At 41.1% G+C, this 15,147-nt stretch overlaps 1 protein-coding gene across 1 annotated transcript in view; it reads right to left on the bottom strand.

Annotated features, from left to right (window-relative positions):
* Positions 1–34: 34 nt before the first annotated feature.
* Positions 35–15,147, bottom strand: part of LOC308280014 (carboxy-terminal domain RNA polymerase II polypeptide A small phosphatase 1-like) — a 31,231-nt gene continuing 16,118 nt past the window's right edge. The window contains exons 2-7 of the mRNA XM_080720268.1: positions 15,005–15,147; positions 11,131–11,226; positions 8,260–8,316; positions 5,583–5,675; positions 4,046–4,231; positions 35–1,126 (exon numbers count right to left, since the gene is read on the bottom strand). Coding sequence (XP_080576394.1) covers positions 998–1,126; positions 4,046–4,231; positions 5,583–5,675; positions 8,260–8,316; positions 11,131–11,226; positions 15,005–15,147 — 704 coding nt within the window. The 3' untranslated portion in view covers positions 35–997. The remainder of the gene's footprint in view (positions 1,127–4,045; positions 4,232–5,582; positions 5,676–8,259; positions 8,317–11,130; positions 11,227–15,004) is intronic.

Raw genomic sequence — 15,147 nt, 5'->3', positions numbered from 1 at the left:
GTGAGCTTGTAGATCGGCTATTTTTTGGCAAATGTTCGTCCCCAGGATCATGGATTTTGTTTATCGCGATGATATCGTAAATCGCGATTTCTTTTGTCACAATAATCGTGATATGACATTTTCATATCGTCCCATCCCTAAAGGGGTGTTGAGAAAAAACGTAGAAAGTAAAGAATCAGCCAAAATAACGAAAAAAAGAAAAAAGGAAAAAAAAACATTAAATGAGATGCACTTGTCCACGTGGAAGTCCTCCATTCTGATCAACCTGGCTAAGGTTTTAGCCGTGCCCCGTGGATCACACATGCTTCGGTACGCAGAAGAATCCAAACTCACCGAAATGGGAAAACGTGTTGAAAGTTAATGTCACGGGAGAAAAGAGAGCGCGTGGCGAGAACATTAGTCGTTCAGAGTAACACCAGAAAATGCCTAAGCAATAAGCATACCGATTACTTTCTCACTAGACGAGATTCTTCCGACTTTTGTTGCACAAACAAAAGATAATCCTCCGTCTCGGTCCGGCTTCTGCATGGTTTTGTAAGGACCAGATCGCTGCATCATCTGACCTGTCAGACCATTTCCAGCACCCAGTTCTGTGTGTTGTGGATGCCTGAGACTGTTGTTATTTTACTGCTCGGCGAGATTTGATTTAAGGTAAAAAGTAAAAGAAAATTGTGTGTGTGTGTGTGTGTGTGTGGGGGGGGGGGGGGGGTCATCAATTCAATATCAAATATTTCAGGACAGGGTGAGCATTGATAACTAAAAAAAGTCAGGTATGTTGTCTGTCCACAAGAGGGCAGTGTTGGCTACGCTTGCCCACCAAGCGCATGCCGAGACGACATTGAGAAGCCAACAAGCTTCCTGCGTCTACTTGGGATGTTTTAGGTGTGCTGTTCTTCTGACGATGGAGTAATATCTGGCCGAGTCGACGTCTAAATGCCTGTATGAGGCCCTGGTATAGTGACATTCTTTTCCTGGATGGGATGCAAAGCGAACGCTGCTAGCTGGTGATACCTTGCTGCTTGAGGACCGTGTAGACGTTGTCCACTTTGCTCAGCCTCTCGAAGAAGGTGATGAGGTCCAGGAGCTCTGTGTCGGACATGTCGTCGAACCACGAGACCACGGGCACCTGGACAAAAAGACAGAGGAGGGGAGGGTGAAACAGGCTCACTCTTCTTCACAGTAGGGCATTAACTAGGGGTGTAACGATATAGTAACTGTATCGAAATATATATATTTTTTTTACTTAATAAATCGAAGTATATCGAAATGAAAACAGCTAAAATCGAATATCGCATTGTTTTATTTTGTATCGTATCGAATTGGCAGTGCAAAGAATCGATTGTATCGATACTACCTACTTGTGCATTGTATTTAGCATGTTTTAGAAGAACAAACTAAAAGGAGGGGTTTAATTACGTTTCCTTTCCATATAACTACACTGGTCTATCGATAAATGTGTGTAATCTCTGGGTTCATGTCAAGGTGTGGGTTTGTCAGTATACAATGTTCATGTATTTGGCAGATAATCACTGTGTTTACTTATTTATATCCATAATAATACATGTTTCCCTTAAAAACCTGAACTATCCACACCTTTCACACAGATTTAACTTCTTTGCTAAATAGTTACTATATCGATTTTAAATCATTGAATCGAATCGTATCGTATCGTCACAAATGAACCAATATCGTCCATGTATCGTATTGTCAACAATGTATCGTGATATGTATCGAATCACTATTAAAATGTATCGTTACACCCCTAGCATTAACGACTTGTGATTTTTGCAAGTCGACTCGACTCGAGTTGAAGTCGACTTTATCGTTTGATGACATCATCACATCACACACGACCCCCCAATTATTTTGGGGGGGTCCCCAGATGATTAACTTAATGTGCAACATTGTTTTCTCACTCAACTGTAATCAAACAAACACAAGTGCCAAAGCAATCCTACTGTTTTGAATGCTGTACAGACGCACACATGGAGCAAAAATAATGATAGAAAGAAATACAAAGGATTTTTTTTTTCAACTTCGACTTTTGACTTTCTCTGGTGGGAGTCGACTTGTGTAATGAAGTCGACTCAGTTGACTTGTCGACTTTTTTGTTAATGCCCAAGTTCACAGCACTGAGAGCACTCCTGTGCGAGCTTGTAGATCTGCTATTTTTGGAAAATCATGAGAATTTGTGCAAATCTTTGAATATCTCATTTTTAAAGCGAACATTTGTAACTCAAATATTTGCTTCTGAGGGGTCCCTCCCTGATAAAAAATATTTTGAGATGGGGGTCGGCGGCCAAATACATATAATTCTAGGGGTCCTTGACATGAAAAAGTTTGAGAACCACTTCAAAAAACCTTAGAAGGATTTAGAAGACACTTATAGAATCGGGTCAAAATCGGGGTCAAAATTCAAATGTTCACGATTTTTTCAAAAATAGCAGATCTACAAGCTCGGTGCCGTGCAGTGAGGATTTTTTTCAAAAAAGGTGTAGGCCTACATAAAGAGTTGAAATTGTGTTGTTATGTGAAAATTGACTTGAAAAGCCTTTTCAAGTCAGCCTGTGCATTCAAATGCAATGAAACCATAACTTTGCCAAAAGCAATAGTGGCACAAGTTCACTGCATTGGATTACCGGTCTCAAGTCTCAAACTTCAAGTCTCTGCAGGATGAGTTTCATACCGCGCTGAAATAAGTTACGATCTGCCCCTAAAACACCCGGGCCAACGCACGACACGTCCTAGTAGTCTCTTCTCCCTCCTGGCTCAGAACTGCAGACTCACCAGTCTGAAAACTCCCCTCTTCAGACTTGTGTCTGTCACAATTATGACATAATCGTCTAATCGCAATTATTTGACATAATCGTCATAATCGTTTCCATGTTGAAAAAGTTTCATAAAAAAAAAAAAAAAAAGTGGAAATAGCAGATCTACAAGCTCCACATGTTTTGGTCTTCCCAGTGTCTCTTCGAGCCCCAAAAAAACATTTGTTAACTCTAATTCTTGCCTTTCATTTCAGTGATTTTCTGAATGGGCGTGTCTGAACGGTACTCTTTTGAAATCTGCCCTCCGTCTAGGTAGGCATTGGGCTCATTTCCTATTGGGCCCCCTCGAGAAGGGGGCGGTACTTTTTGGGAGGCTATATTCTATTGAGACTATGAGGTGGGCGGAGTAAAGTGGTGCTAAAATTGGAACGATACAGAGAAGATTAGCATGGTGCCATGGTATCATGCTAATGGTATCGTTCCAATTTTAGCCCAAAGACAGTGCCCCGTTGTCAACAAAAGGCATTTTGGTATTGCATCTGAAATAGCTTGGAATTAGAGACAGACGGAACATGAAATTTCAATATCTGAGTGGTTGTTTAGGCTAAAACCTGCATAAAACCGTATTATGGACCAATATTTAATATTTATATAAAATATATATATATTTTTTAAAGCATGGTGTGGCTCCTTTAACTCTGGCCAGCTCAAAGGTTTTATCAGTGACAGACACAGGGTTCCCACACATCTTTACCAATTCATTTTCAAAACTTTTCCAAAACTTTTCCAGAATATTTAACCCAATTTATAGGACTATATAACAATAATTCAGCTCAATAACAGGTCGCTTACTCCTATGAGCAATGCCCAAAGACAGGAAGTGTATGCCAGTGGTTCTCAACCTTTTCAGGCCGTGACCCCCGAAATAATCATGTTTTAACTGGGGACCCGGCACCCTGACGAGCACTAAGAGTTGAGGAATTTTGTATAACACAGTTCTATTGTGAAAATAGCAGATCTACAACCAAAGACAATGCATAGCTATTTTTTCCAGGACCTTACAGGACCCTTGATCAATTCCAAAACTTTCCCAGTACTGGATTTCTTTTTTTCTAATTTCAAAATATTTCCAGGAATTTCATGACCGTGGGAACCCTGTCAAAGGTTTTATCAGTGACAGACAGTATACATGTGGAGGAGGAGGGTGTGGTGTTGCTCAGTCAGCCTGACCTGAATAATTCTTCCATGATTAATAGTGCATGCAAGGCGTCTCTTACTGCGTTGTCAGGGTGGAAGATGTAGGAGGCGGGGGAGTTGTCGATGATGATGACCTTGTTGAGGTCGCGGCCCAAGCGACTCAGGTCCTTGACGTAGTTCCCGCGGTGGAACACGCACGACTCTCGGAACAGGCGACACCGGAAGGCGCCCCACTTATCCAGGAGGTCAGATACAGGGTCTGCATACTGGGGCAAAGACAGACAGAGAGCGGGGAAAAAACATTTAAACATGTGTAACCCATTAACGCATTTGTTGCAATCAATTAAATCTCTTTGAAGGTCCAAGATGCCATGGTCGCCATAGACTTCTATGTAATTCATAGAGCACAGATCATGCACTCCCATGCCTAGATCATGCACCAAAAAAAAAAAAAGCTGTTCACAGCTTTCAAACAAAAAAATCTGCTTGGAAATCCATTCAGGCATTCATGAGATATCAGCCATTATGTTTTTACATTATGTAAACAAACATGGCTGCCATGTTTGAAAGATGGGGTTTGTTATGGGGGTTAAACATGCAATTTCGCCATCGCGATCATGCTTAATACATTTGTGGAGGTCCACATTTAAAAAATATATATCCACAAGTTTCCGCGGGAGTTTACTGGAGACTATCGGGACCAAACTTCCGGGTTTAACAGCAGACATACAAGCTCACGTCGCGTCGCAGATGCAACCCGTTGTGAGCTTGTAAATCGGCGGCGGAAGCTCGGTGCAGACGTCTGCGCAATGCACTATGGGGCGTTGGAAACTTGTGGATATATATATATTTTGGGAAAAGAAAATCTTCAAAAACGGCCCAAACTCGGGAAACTCGGGGGTTGGCACCATGTGTTAACACTTGGGATGCCATATGAGCTTGTATATCTGCTATTTTTGAATAGCCAACATTTAAAATGATGGTTAAAGTGGTTAAAATGTGACACAGATGCTTTCCAGCTCTTAAATGGTTATTAGCTATGATTGTGCTCGAAATTATTCAACCTCCTCCTTTAACTTTGAACTTGTGAACTATCCTCAAACTTTTAGGAACATTCATTGCTTGATTGTCTACCAACCATCCTTATGTGTAACATTAAAGTTATTCAAATAATATTGATGTTATTAAAATACCAATTCTGTGGTCTTGAGCAAGTATTTGTCATACTAACAATAATCTATGATCAAAAGTAATGTGGCTATTCAACCCCGGTAAAGTAATTTCAACCCTGTTACCATATCATTTTAATCAATTTAAAAAAATAAATTACTTAATCAGCAGCGCACAAGAGTTTGAACTATTGTCCTTTAAAGAGCTTAAAAACAGAAGGAAAAAATATAAAACAATTGCAAAGGCACAATGTTCCTAAAACAGTTTTGAGCATAGTTCACCAATGAACCTAAACTTCAGAGGGGGTTGAATAATTTCGAGCACAACAGTACATATTTTATGTTCAACAGTTTTCCCTTTGCAAGTATCTGGAGGTCTGGATGTGTGATGAAGTTGTACCAATACTCCATTTTCACTAGTGAATATTCAGTGCAATTATCCTCTCACCTTGGCTAGACTGGCAGTGAACAGGACGCACTCAAAGAGCTGTCCCATCCTCTTCAGGAATTCATCTACGTGAGGCCTTTTCAGCACGTACACCTGGAACGCCCCCCAGATTCCCCAAATCATTATGTCCGGAGGAGGGTAGCATAGCATACAGTAGACAGAAATCCATCAACTCCATAGTTATGGGCATATATTATGGTGACTTCCCCATTGTTTTACATCGTTCAATTCTAAAAACTTTCCAAATCTGGAAATGTTATTTGAAGGACAACTTTGTTTTTTTACAACAAGGGTTCATATTTTAGATTGTAATAAGAGAAAAGAAATGACTTTTAAAATGTTTTCATTTACTACTTTCTATTGTTTTAACAATTTTAGGATTTAGATTTCAGTGGTTGGGGGCATGCGTACAAGTGGCTAAATATGCCTTTTTAGACACCATAAGCCAGCAATTTCTTTGTTACTATTTACACCAGCCCCCAAAAGTCACATCTGGCCATGAAAGATTGCAGTGCATCTTGGGAATGGGCTTATTGTGTCTAAAAGACATATTTAGCCACTTGCATGCAAATCAAATCACTAAAATGATAGAAAGCAGTAAATGAAAACATGTTAACACTCATCTTTTCTTTTCTCTAATAACTATCTAAATTGTTGGAAAAAAAACAAAATTGTCCTTTAATTTAATTCTTCCATACATGTGCAGAAACCATGAAAACAAATACAGAATCCAGAGTCAGATTTTCAAAAAAAAAAAAAAACACACACAAACACACAAACAAATAAAGATGTTCCTTTGAGCTTCCTTCCGCGTCGATCTCTCCCAGGTGTGCGCGCTAGAGGACAGCGTTCCTGAACCAAGTCATCCGGAATAGGCTCTTGCATGTCTGAACAAACCTATCCTGGATTACTTGAATCAGGCCCGGACCTGGGGCACGTCATCCGTCTTCTTCACGCGTCCCATTTTCAAAATCCCTTAAATGCCAGCGGCACGCGGCACGTAGCAATTTGAAACCAGCACAGGAGCGCTGAGGTAGAATTAAGGGTCAGTGTATGGGAACACACAACGTTAACCTGTGCGGGTAGCTTACTAGACAAGACATTAACACATGTCTGCGTGTCCTGACTTCAATCTCCGGTCGAACGATTGAGCCTTGCCCTATGCTTGGGTCTTTTCGTTGTGCCCTCTGAGAATCTTGGCTTGTTTAATTCTCTTGAACTGGAGGTGGATCTGCGAGCTCATGTATTTTCTTAAACTAGAAAAAAATAGATATACACTTAGTAAGGGGAACAAGAAAATCTGCAAAGTAAATCGTTACCAAGAAATTTCTTCATCAATGTGTTTCTAAAGGTGTGTAATAATATGTACTAAAAGGTTGAAATTCAACTCCCGGGGGAAACCTCATAAAAAAACTGATTTGTGTAAATCTGCTTTAAGTAGCACGTGAGGGGTCAAACTAGGGGGTTTTCATGATGCTGAATCCATTGCAAGCATTTGTTTGCACGAAAAATATTCCGTGGGCTACAAATGGCCCCTACAAAAGGGTGAAAAGTGATGATTCATCACTAAACCATCGTTTTGTGGGTCCGTTTTTAGCCCAAGGAATGTTTTTCATGCAAAACAAATGCTTGCAATGGATTCAGCATCATGAAAAACCCCTAGTTTGACCCCTCACATGCTATTTAAAGCATATTTATGTTTTGTATTTTTTACCTGTATAGTAAATTAATGGGACACAAACACAAATCAGTTTTTTTATGAGGTTTCCCCTGGGAGTTGAATTTCAACCTTTTAGTACATATTATTACACACCTTTAGAAACACATTGGTGAAGACATTTCTTGGTAACGATTTACTTCGCAGATTGGTCAAATATCTTATAAAATCCCCTTACTAACTGAGGGGGTTCTACTGATAAGTATATCAGAGTGTGGCAGCCCTTTCTGACAATGCCTCTTAATGTTTAAATGTTTAAATTTTAGATATTGCATTGTAAGGGTACTCATATGTTGCTGGATGTGTTATGCGGTGCTAAACCTGACTTGTATTTTTGTTTTCCTTTTTGTTTGTTTCATGTCGACACTGCTTTTACTTTTACTTTCATATTATGTAATCTTGTTTTTAATTTTTGACTTCATGAGATTTGCCTTCATTTCCAGAAATTGAAAATTCTATAAAAAACCGAGAGCTTTTTCCTGGCCTGCACGGATGTGCACATTAATTTTTGGTGGGTCTCAAACACAAAAATCCGAGGGCACTGATGTACAGTAAAGGTCTTTGCACACATGCGCGTTTATCCGCACGGATAAAACGGACAATTTTTTTTTTTTAAAGAAAACAATGCACACCGGATCTGAATTAGCTGTGCGACGAGTGGCTACGGCCGTGCGTATTTTTCTCGATCTAATCCAGTTCGATTTGTGCGTCTTGTAGCATGCGGTAAAAAAACTCATCACTCCTTTTATGACTCCTTTTGGGATCCGCAGCGCCGATTCCGCAGAGCATTGCACACCAAATCCAATGTGTTTTATTCATGCAGCAAACGAAAAACGCAACTGTCCTGTGTGCAAAGGGATTAACATTACAGACATACAAACAACACACAGTGTAATCAAACAAATACAATCCCAATTAGAATCATATTGTACCATCTTGCAGTGGCACGAGCATCCATACCTGGTGTTGTGTTCCATCAATCTCCACTGGAATGATGAAGTCTGCGTTGTTCACCGGCTGTTGGGAGCAACAAAGACCAAATCATGAAACGCCATAATTTCTGCGGATGTCCTTAACCACAATGCATTTAACCATTGAGTGCATTCTTCGCCAAAGTTTTAATCAAACCAAGAATGTTTTTTTGGCCTAAGTAACGTTGGTGGTCTTAGTTCAATATCATCTGATCTTTTTATAACGCCAAAGCGCTTTAGTCAGTCTGCAGCTACCGTAATTGCTGGACTATAAGCTGCACCTGAATATAAGCCTCACCAACTAAATTTAGAACAAAAAACAAATGTTTACATATATGAGCCGCACCGGACTATAACCCGCAGGTGTCCTTCCTGCTTCCCGCTAGAGCGCCCCTGGTGGCCGTTAGCTGTAAAAATCTATATGTAAATCCTTGTCAAAGACCATTGTAAAACTAACTAACTGGCCGTTAGCTGTAAAAATCTTTATATAAGCCGCACCGTTGTATAAGCTGCAGGGTTCAAAACATGGGAAAAAAAGCTGCGGCTAATAGTCCGGCAATTACGGGTATTTGTCTCTGAGGTTTTGTCATATTTGGTGATAGATACTATGGACAAAGTGTGTGCTATCTCTTTCCATTAATTCATTGCCGTCTGGTTGTGCTCTCTTTATATAACACTGTAATGGTCCATTGCGGAAGTAAAAAAATATGAATCACGAGCACATTGAGTGCACCCATGATGTTTGCGTTTGTTTCTCTGCAGTGATGTTTGGCTAATTTGAAAAAAAAGTTTAGGCTTGCATAGCCAGACGATCAGACATCTCAGTCTCAATCTCAGTTCAATTCAGGCATAGGCTACACGGAGCTGGATATTTCATATATCCCGTTTTTTCAGATATCCACACAGAAAAATATCTAGGTCCACACGACAAAGATATCTAGGTCTAACAAGCACACACACAGTAAAGTCTTCAGAGATATCCGGGTTCCCCGTCTACACGGATCCAGTGAATCGGATATTTTTCAATCTCTCCACTTATTTATCCGGTTTCAAAAATATCCAGCTTCGCAGCCGAAATATCCAGCTTGGCTGCAAGCCCCAAACGCATAAAAAAATGTCTAGCTTCAGAAATATCCAGCTCTGTGTAGCCGGCGCCTCAGTGAGGACTTTGGGGGCCTGGACTGCCTCAACGGAATAGCATCTGAGGGTCCGGAGGGCACTTGCCTGGAATGCCCTACATGGGATGAGACGAGTGTGGAAATCTGACATGGGAGAAGACCGATTCAAAGTATGTGAATCGGGAGACTTGTTTGTTCTGCAATTACGTAATGTTGTCCTTATTGACCTGCAGAAATGGAAAAAGGTTTTGACTTTGTTTATAGTCAGGGCTTAGATGCCGTGGGCTCGGTTGGGCTCGGCGAGCCCACACTTACTGTATCAAGCAGTACGCACGCAAGCCGTACGCACACATGGACCCTTTACATGGACATGGACCCTTTATAAGATCTTTAACTCATGAGTGTAAAATGAAGCCCAATGGATTCAGCAATATTAAATATATTCTAAGTTTTGGGTCTGAGTGGCTAATATAATCAAATGGTGGTCTAATATTACTTATTAGACCGATACATCGGAGAGATAACGCACGTCGTCAAGTTGTGTGACGGCTCGACGGCTCGGTCAACACTTCAATCCCCTACCTGTCTGCTTTGCATAACAATACTCTGGTAGGCAGGCTCATTTACACTTACGGTATATGCGGCCAGCATATATGTTCGCCTAGCATTCTTTGCAGACTTTTAGCTCCTTTCGGAACCTCTCCCTCCGCTATGCAGCTCCTAACTCTTCATGTCATGAGTTTAAATCACTCATTTTGTCAGAGCTGCATAGCGGAGGGACTCGGGAGAGGTTCCGAAAGGAGCTAGCAGACTTTACTGTGAGTCTATAAAGTCTATGTAAAGTTATTTTATATAAAACCTAAAGGAAAATACATTAATTGAAACTAAAATAAAAACAACAAATTAACAATGTAACTAAATCATAAGAAATATAATTAAATTAAAAATGTTGTGTTATGCAGTATTAGCACCGAGTGGCAGGCATGCGTGCACACATGCGCGTGCACGTGACGTGCATGTGACGTCATGAATTTAGAGGGCCACCACTTCAAAAACCCATATCACACCACTGTTTATAGTATGCTACTTTAGTGCTTGACCCACGCAGCTGCAATGGGAACGGAAGTTGCTCAACAACCTTCAACGATTCTTTAAGCTACGTAGGGAATAGAACCCACAACTCAGACGCTCTACCTGGAAACATAAATATGCCTGCGGCTATCGGTTCCACGTAGGAGGAAATCCATGGTTATTTGTGTTTGAGAACCAGCTAGTCTGGGTTTGGCGTCTGCCAAAGATGACAGCAATGTCATTGTAGCTGCCAACAACAACCAGAGAACGATTAGCCAGACCATAAAGCGTGTGTCTTACTATAGAACATACGCATCTGATGGTGTAATGCACCCACAAGTGGCAACAGCTTATTCTTTTCTTTGCATAGAAACAAGGAGATACACAAAGATAAAATAACATGTAACTCTCCATATCCCAATCATTTGAAGAATATCAGCCATATTGTAACTGCAATGTTGACTACAAGTAACTAGAGGTTTCAGCCGTTTCAGACAGGTTCCTACAGTAAGAGTAAGAGTAAGAGTTTGGGGACCAATAAATCTATTGTCTTATTAAAAATCACACTAGTATGAACTGAGCGGTGGAGGCTGTGTTTGTGTGTGTGTGTGTGTGTGTGTGTGTGGCCTGAAAAACAGCGCCCCTCCCTTAACATGTGTGGTCAACCTTACCTTAAAAGAGCTGTGAACTAATGTCTCATCTAGGTCGATAACCACACAGATCTTTCCAGCGTCTTTGGACTTTGCCGGAGGCAGCAATGGTTTCACCTGGATTTAAAAAGGAATAAATGCAGACAGTATACAGTACGTCACATTTACTTGAAGCTGCACGAAGCAACGAACCATCAGCTCAAAAAACATAAAGCAACGCTTACTTGGGACTTACAAAGCAACATCTGAAAGATGAGATAGTCAGAGACTGAATGACATGGAGGGAGGGAGGGAGAGAGAGGGAGAGACTTATCCACTGCATGGTACAGGCTCAACTCTACTTTCCAGTGCAGATACAGCAAGACCCCCGGCCTCAATAGTAGCTGGTCGTTATAGCAATGTCCCCAGGGGTCTTCAACATTTTCAGGCCAGGGACCACCCCTTAGTTAAGAGAGAGATGAAGCAGGGACCCCCACAATCTGTTCATTCTACATAGTTTCATTGTTTGACAGCACAGTCATCAGTGTAATTTGGATTCATGTCAATTTGTGTTTTCAGATACCGGTATTTAACCACTTGAACCGTCAATACTTAATAAACATGACCTTTCACTCTGTACTTAGTCTGCTCTTTTTTCCTCTCTACACCAAAGCTCTTTTGCCAAAAATAGCCGGTCTACAAACTCACAACGCCTCGCAGCGCGAGGCGTTGTGAGCTTGTAGATCACGTTGTGAGCTTGTAGATCACGTTGTGAGCTTGTATTTCACCTTTAGCTCTCAGCTCACTTTCAGCTTTGACGGAGGCGATACCAAAGAGTACCGGGTACTTTAGCCTAAAGTCAAATCGAGAAAAAGGGCGAGTAGAACTGAACTGAGTTGAGCCGCTACCACAGAGAGGAAAAGCGCCATTAGAGAGACAGAGAGGTCAGATGTATGCTAGCAGCTTTGAAATTATTATTTTTTGGTTTCACTCTCATGTAACATGAATCTAAACTCTGCTCATCCAGGCAGGGTCACCAGAGGTAAAGACTTTACCTCTGGTGACCCCGCCTGGATGAGTTGGGATCAGTCAGGACCTGGAAATAACACACTTAAAGGGGAGTTTCGGTCAAAAACGACTTTCCTACCTTTAAAATGTTGATTCAGGAAGCTTCTGGGTTGATCCTGGTTAGTTTTGACCCATAGCAGCATTTTGTTCCATTTTGGATTTTCTCCCCTGCACCCCACGGCTCCAAACGGCACCTCTTGGGTCACTCCATAATCCGGTTATTATTCTCGCTCAAAACTCACTTTTCTCTCTCGGTCTCAGTCCCTGGTAACGTTGTTAGCAAATCCAAGCTACACCAGCTCCTGGTCGCTGCCATGTTTGTTTACTTTTAGCTCAACTCTGAACTCTCAGCCCAGGAGAGAACACTGTGAAATCACGTTTTGTATCGCGTGACTCCCCGACGCGCGACGAACAATAAAACACAAAAATGCTCTTAGCCAAAGAAAAAAGATGTAACTATGTCGACAAAGTCTGCAGAGTGATGTATGGTGTAGCCTCTTGTCTACCTCAACAGGCACAACAGGCTGTGGGGGGAGGGGGGTGGAGCTGTGAGCAGCAGCAGCAGCTCGCGAACGCGCGTTTCCCAACGGGTATGGGATTTCCCAGTGTTTCTCTTGCAGGGCTGAGAGTTCAGAGTTGAGCTTCTTGTAAACAAACATGGCGGCGACCAGGAGCTGTTGTAGCTCGTATATGCTAACAACGTTACCAGGGACTGAGACCGAGCGAGAAAAGTGAGTTTTGAGCGAGAATAATAACCGGATTATGGAGTGACCCAAGAGGTGCCGTTTGGAGCCGTGGGGTGCAGGGGAGAAAATCCAAAATAGAACAAAATGCTGCTATGGGTCAAAACTAACCAGGATCAACCCAGAAGCTTCCTGAATCAACATTTTAAAGGTAGGAAAGTCGTTTTTGACCGAAACTCCCCTTTAAAGGAGTACTTCACCACTTTTCAACCTATCTTCATATAATTGGTCCTCACTAAAAAAATGTCTTTTTTTTTTTTTTTTCAGAGGAGGGCTGTGGGCAGGTCAGAAACCCATCGTCTTGTGACATCATCGATTGGGAATCCAAGCTAATAGAAACTGCAGGCTTTCTATTCCTGAAAAGTTGCAATGTTAAAGTGGAAGCCATTGTTCTCGCGATAATAAAAATCTAAATATTTTTTTCAAAAATATTGATAAATTCTGAACTTCCCACAGCTCTCCTATAGGAGACTTGGACAGAGTAGAAAAGAATCGCACCTGTGCGAAGTGAGCGGTGCAAACTAATTCCTGCGCGAATCAGTGTTGATAGGCATGCATGGCAATATTGTTTTTGTTGTGTATGATGTCAGTCTAGAGGTCTGCTCAGACTATATAAGTCTTTATTGTCATTTCTCATCAGTTAGTTGACCAAGCTACGGATTGTAACTTGTAAGAGTGTCGTAGTGTAATGATAAGTGACCTTATTTACCTCCAGAGAGGCCTCCAGAGAGGCGAGAAGAGGCCAGAAGATGAATATTTTAGTTTTTCAAAGTCTGTTCATTTGTATTTTAAACTTGTCTTAGCTGCCTATCATTTATAACCTGTAAGATTTTCCACAGTCTGTCTAAAAGTGTGGTTATTTTATCGCTTATAAGTGATATTCATCTAATACAATTTTGAAATTCAAGGTTAGCACCGCTCAATAATTTTTTTATGACGTATTTTACGCGGCCTAAACGCGTTATGACGTATTTTACACGGCCTAAACGCGTTCTAAATCAGGGTTAACCAATCGGGTGCCTCTGTGACTATGACATCATGGACAGATCAACAGAATTGAAGTGTTTCATTGGTCTAGCGAACTCATGTCATCATCTTTTGTGATATCATAGTTTTGGTAAAAAAGCGGTCTATAGGAGTGGTTAGCACCGCTCAAATATTGATCTATTTTATTATGAACATTAGTGAGGACCTATTATATGAAGATAGGTTGAAAAGTGGTGAAGTCCTCCTTAACTCATCCAGTGCCAAAACCGAAAAAGTTCGGTTTTTTAAAACGTATTACATATGCCAAAACCGAATAAATTCGGTTTTTGAAAAAAAAAAAAAAAAAAAAAAAAATTTTTTTTTTGAATTTTTAAAAAAAAAAAGATTTTTTTGGACCCCATCAAATCTAGTGAACATGATTTCAATCGCGATTTTGCATGTTCCACCCCCATACAACCCCATCTAACATACAGGGCAGCCATGTTTGTTTACATAACATGTAAAACATAATGGCGATTATCTCAAGAATGCCTGAACGGATTTCCAATCGGATTTTTTTGTTTGAAAGCTGTGAACAAACTGCACAAATCCACTCCAATGCAATCCAGGATTGCATTGGATTTTTTAGAGCTCATTCTTCTCTGTTTTTTTCCCATGCATGAGGTGTGCAAGGTTTAATCATGGCTAAGTTGACGAAAATAAGGCTTCTAAAATGCTTGGTAGCCAATAGCTAACTTCAAGCTAACTTCATCCTCTTCCTGTACATGCACAAAGGAAAGTGTTCAGGCAAGTCATGGCTGCAGGGCTTCTGCATATACCAGCATATCTCTATGGGATTTTCTATGGCACCTGGGGCACCCTCTAGTGGTGAACGGGTGGCACTAAAAGAGTTAATAGAGTCTTTTTTTCACTCTCTACCAAATCTCTTTGCCAAAAAATAGCTGATCTACAAGCTCACAACGTGTTGTGACGCGTTGTGAGCTTGTAGATCTGCAATCTTTGGCCCTAGGATAATTGATGTTTAGGGTATATTGATTATCACGATAACATCGTAAATTTCTTTGGTCCCAATAACGGTGATATGAATGTTTCATATGGTCCCATCCCTAAAAAACCACCTTGGAGACCGTTCCATTCTCTTCGACCAGCAGCGGGGCGTTGTTGTTGACCGCCGGGGTCTCTGAGCGCTCTTCACACAGGCAGCAGAACAGACTGGAGAGGAGGCCTCCACTTCTGGGCTTTCTGGACGACTGGGAGGAAC

This window comes from Nannobrachium achirus (assembly GCF_963921795.1).
Source record: "Nannobrachium achirus genome assembly, chromosome: 24".
NCBI classification, from domain to species: Eukaryota; Metazoa; Chordata; class Actinopteri; order Myctophiformes; family Myctophidae; genus Nannobrachium; species Nannobrachium achirus.
The sequence above is the reverse complement of the archived record's forward strand: the minus strand, read 5'-3'. Positions and strand labels throughout refer to the sequence as shown.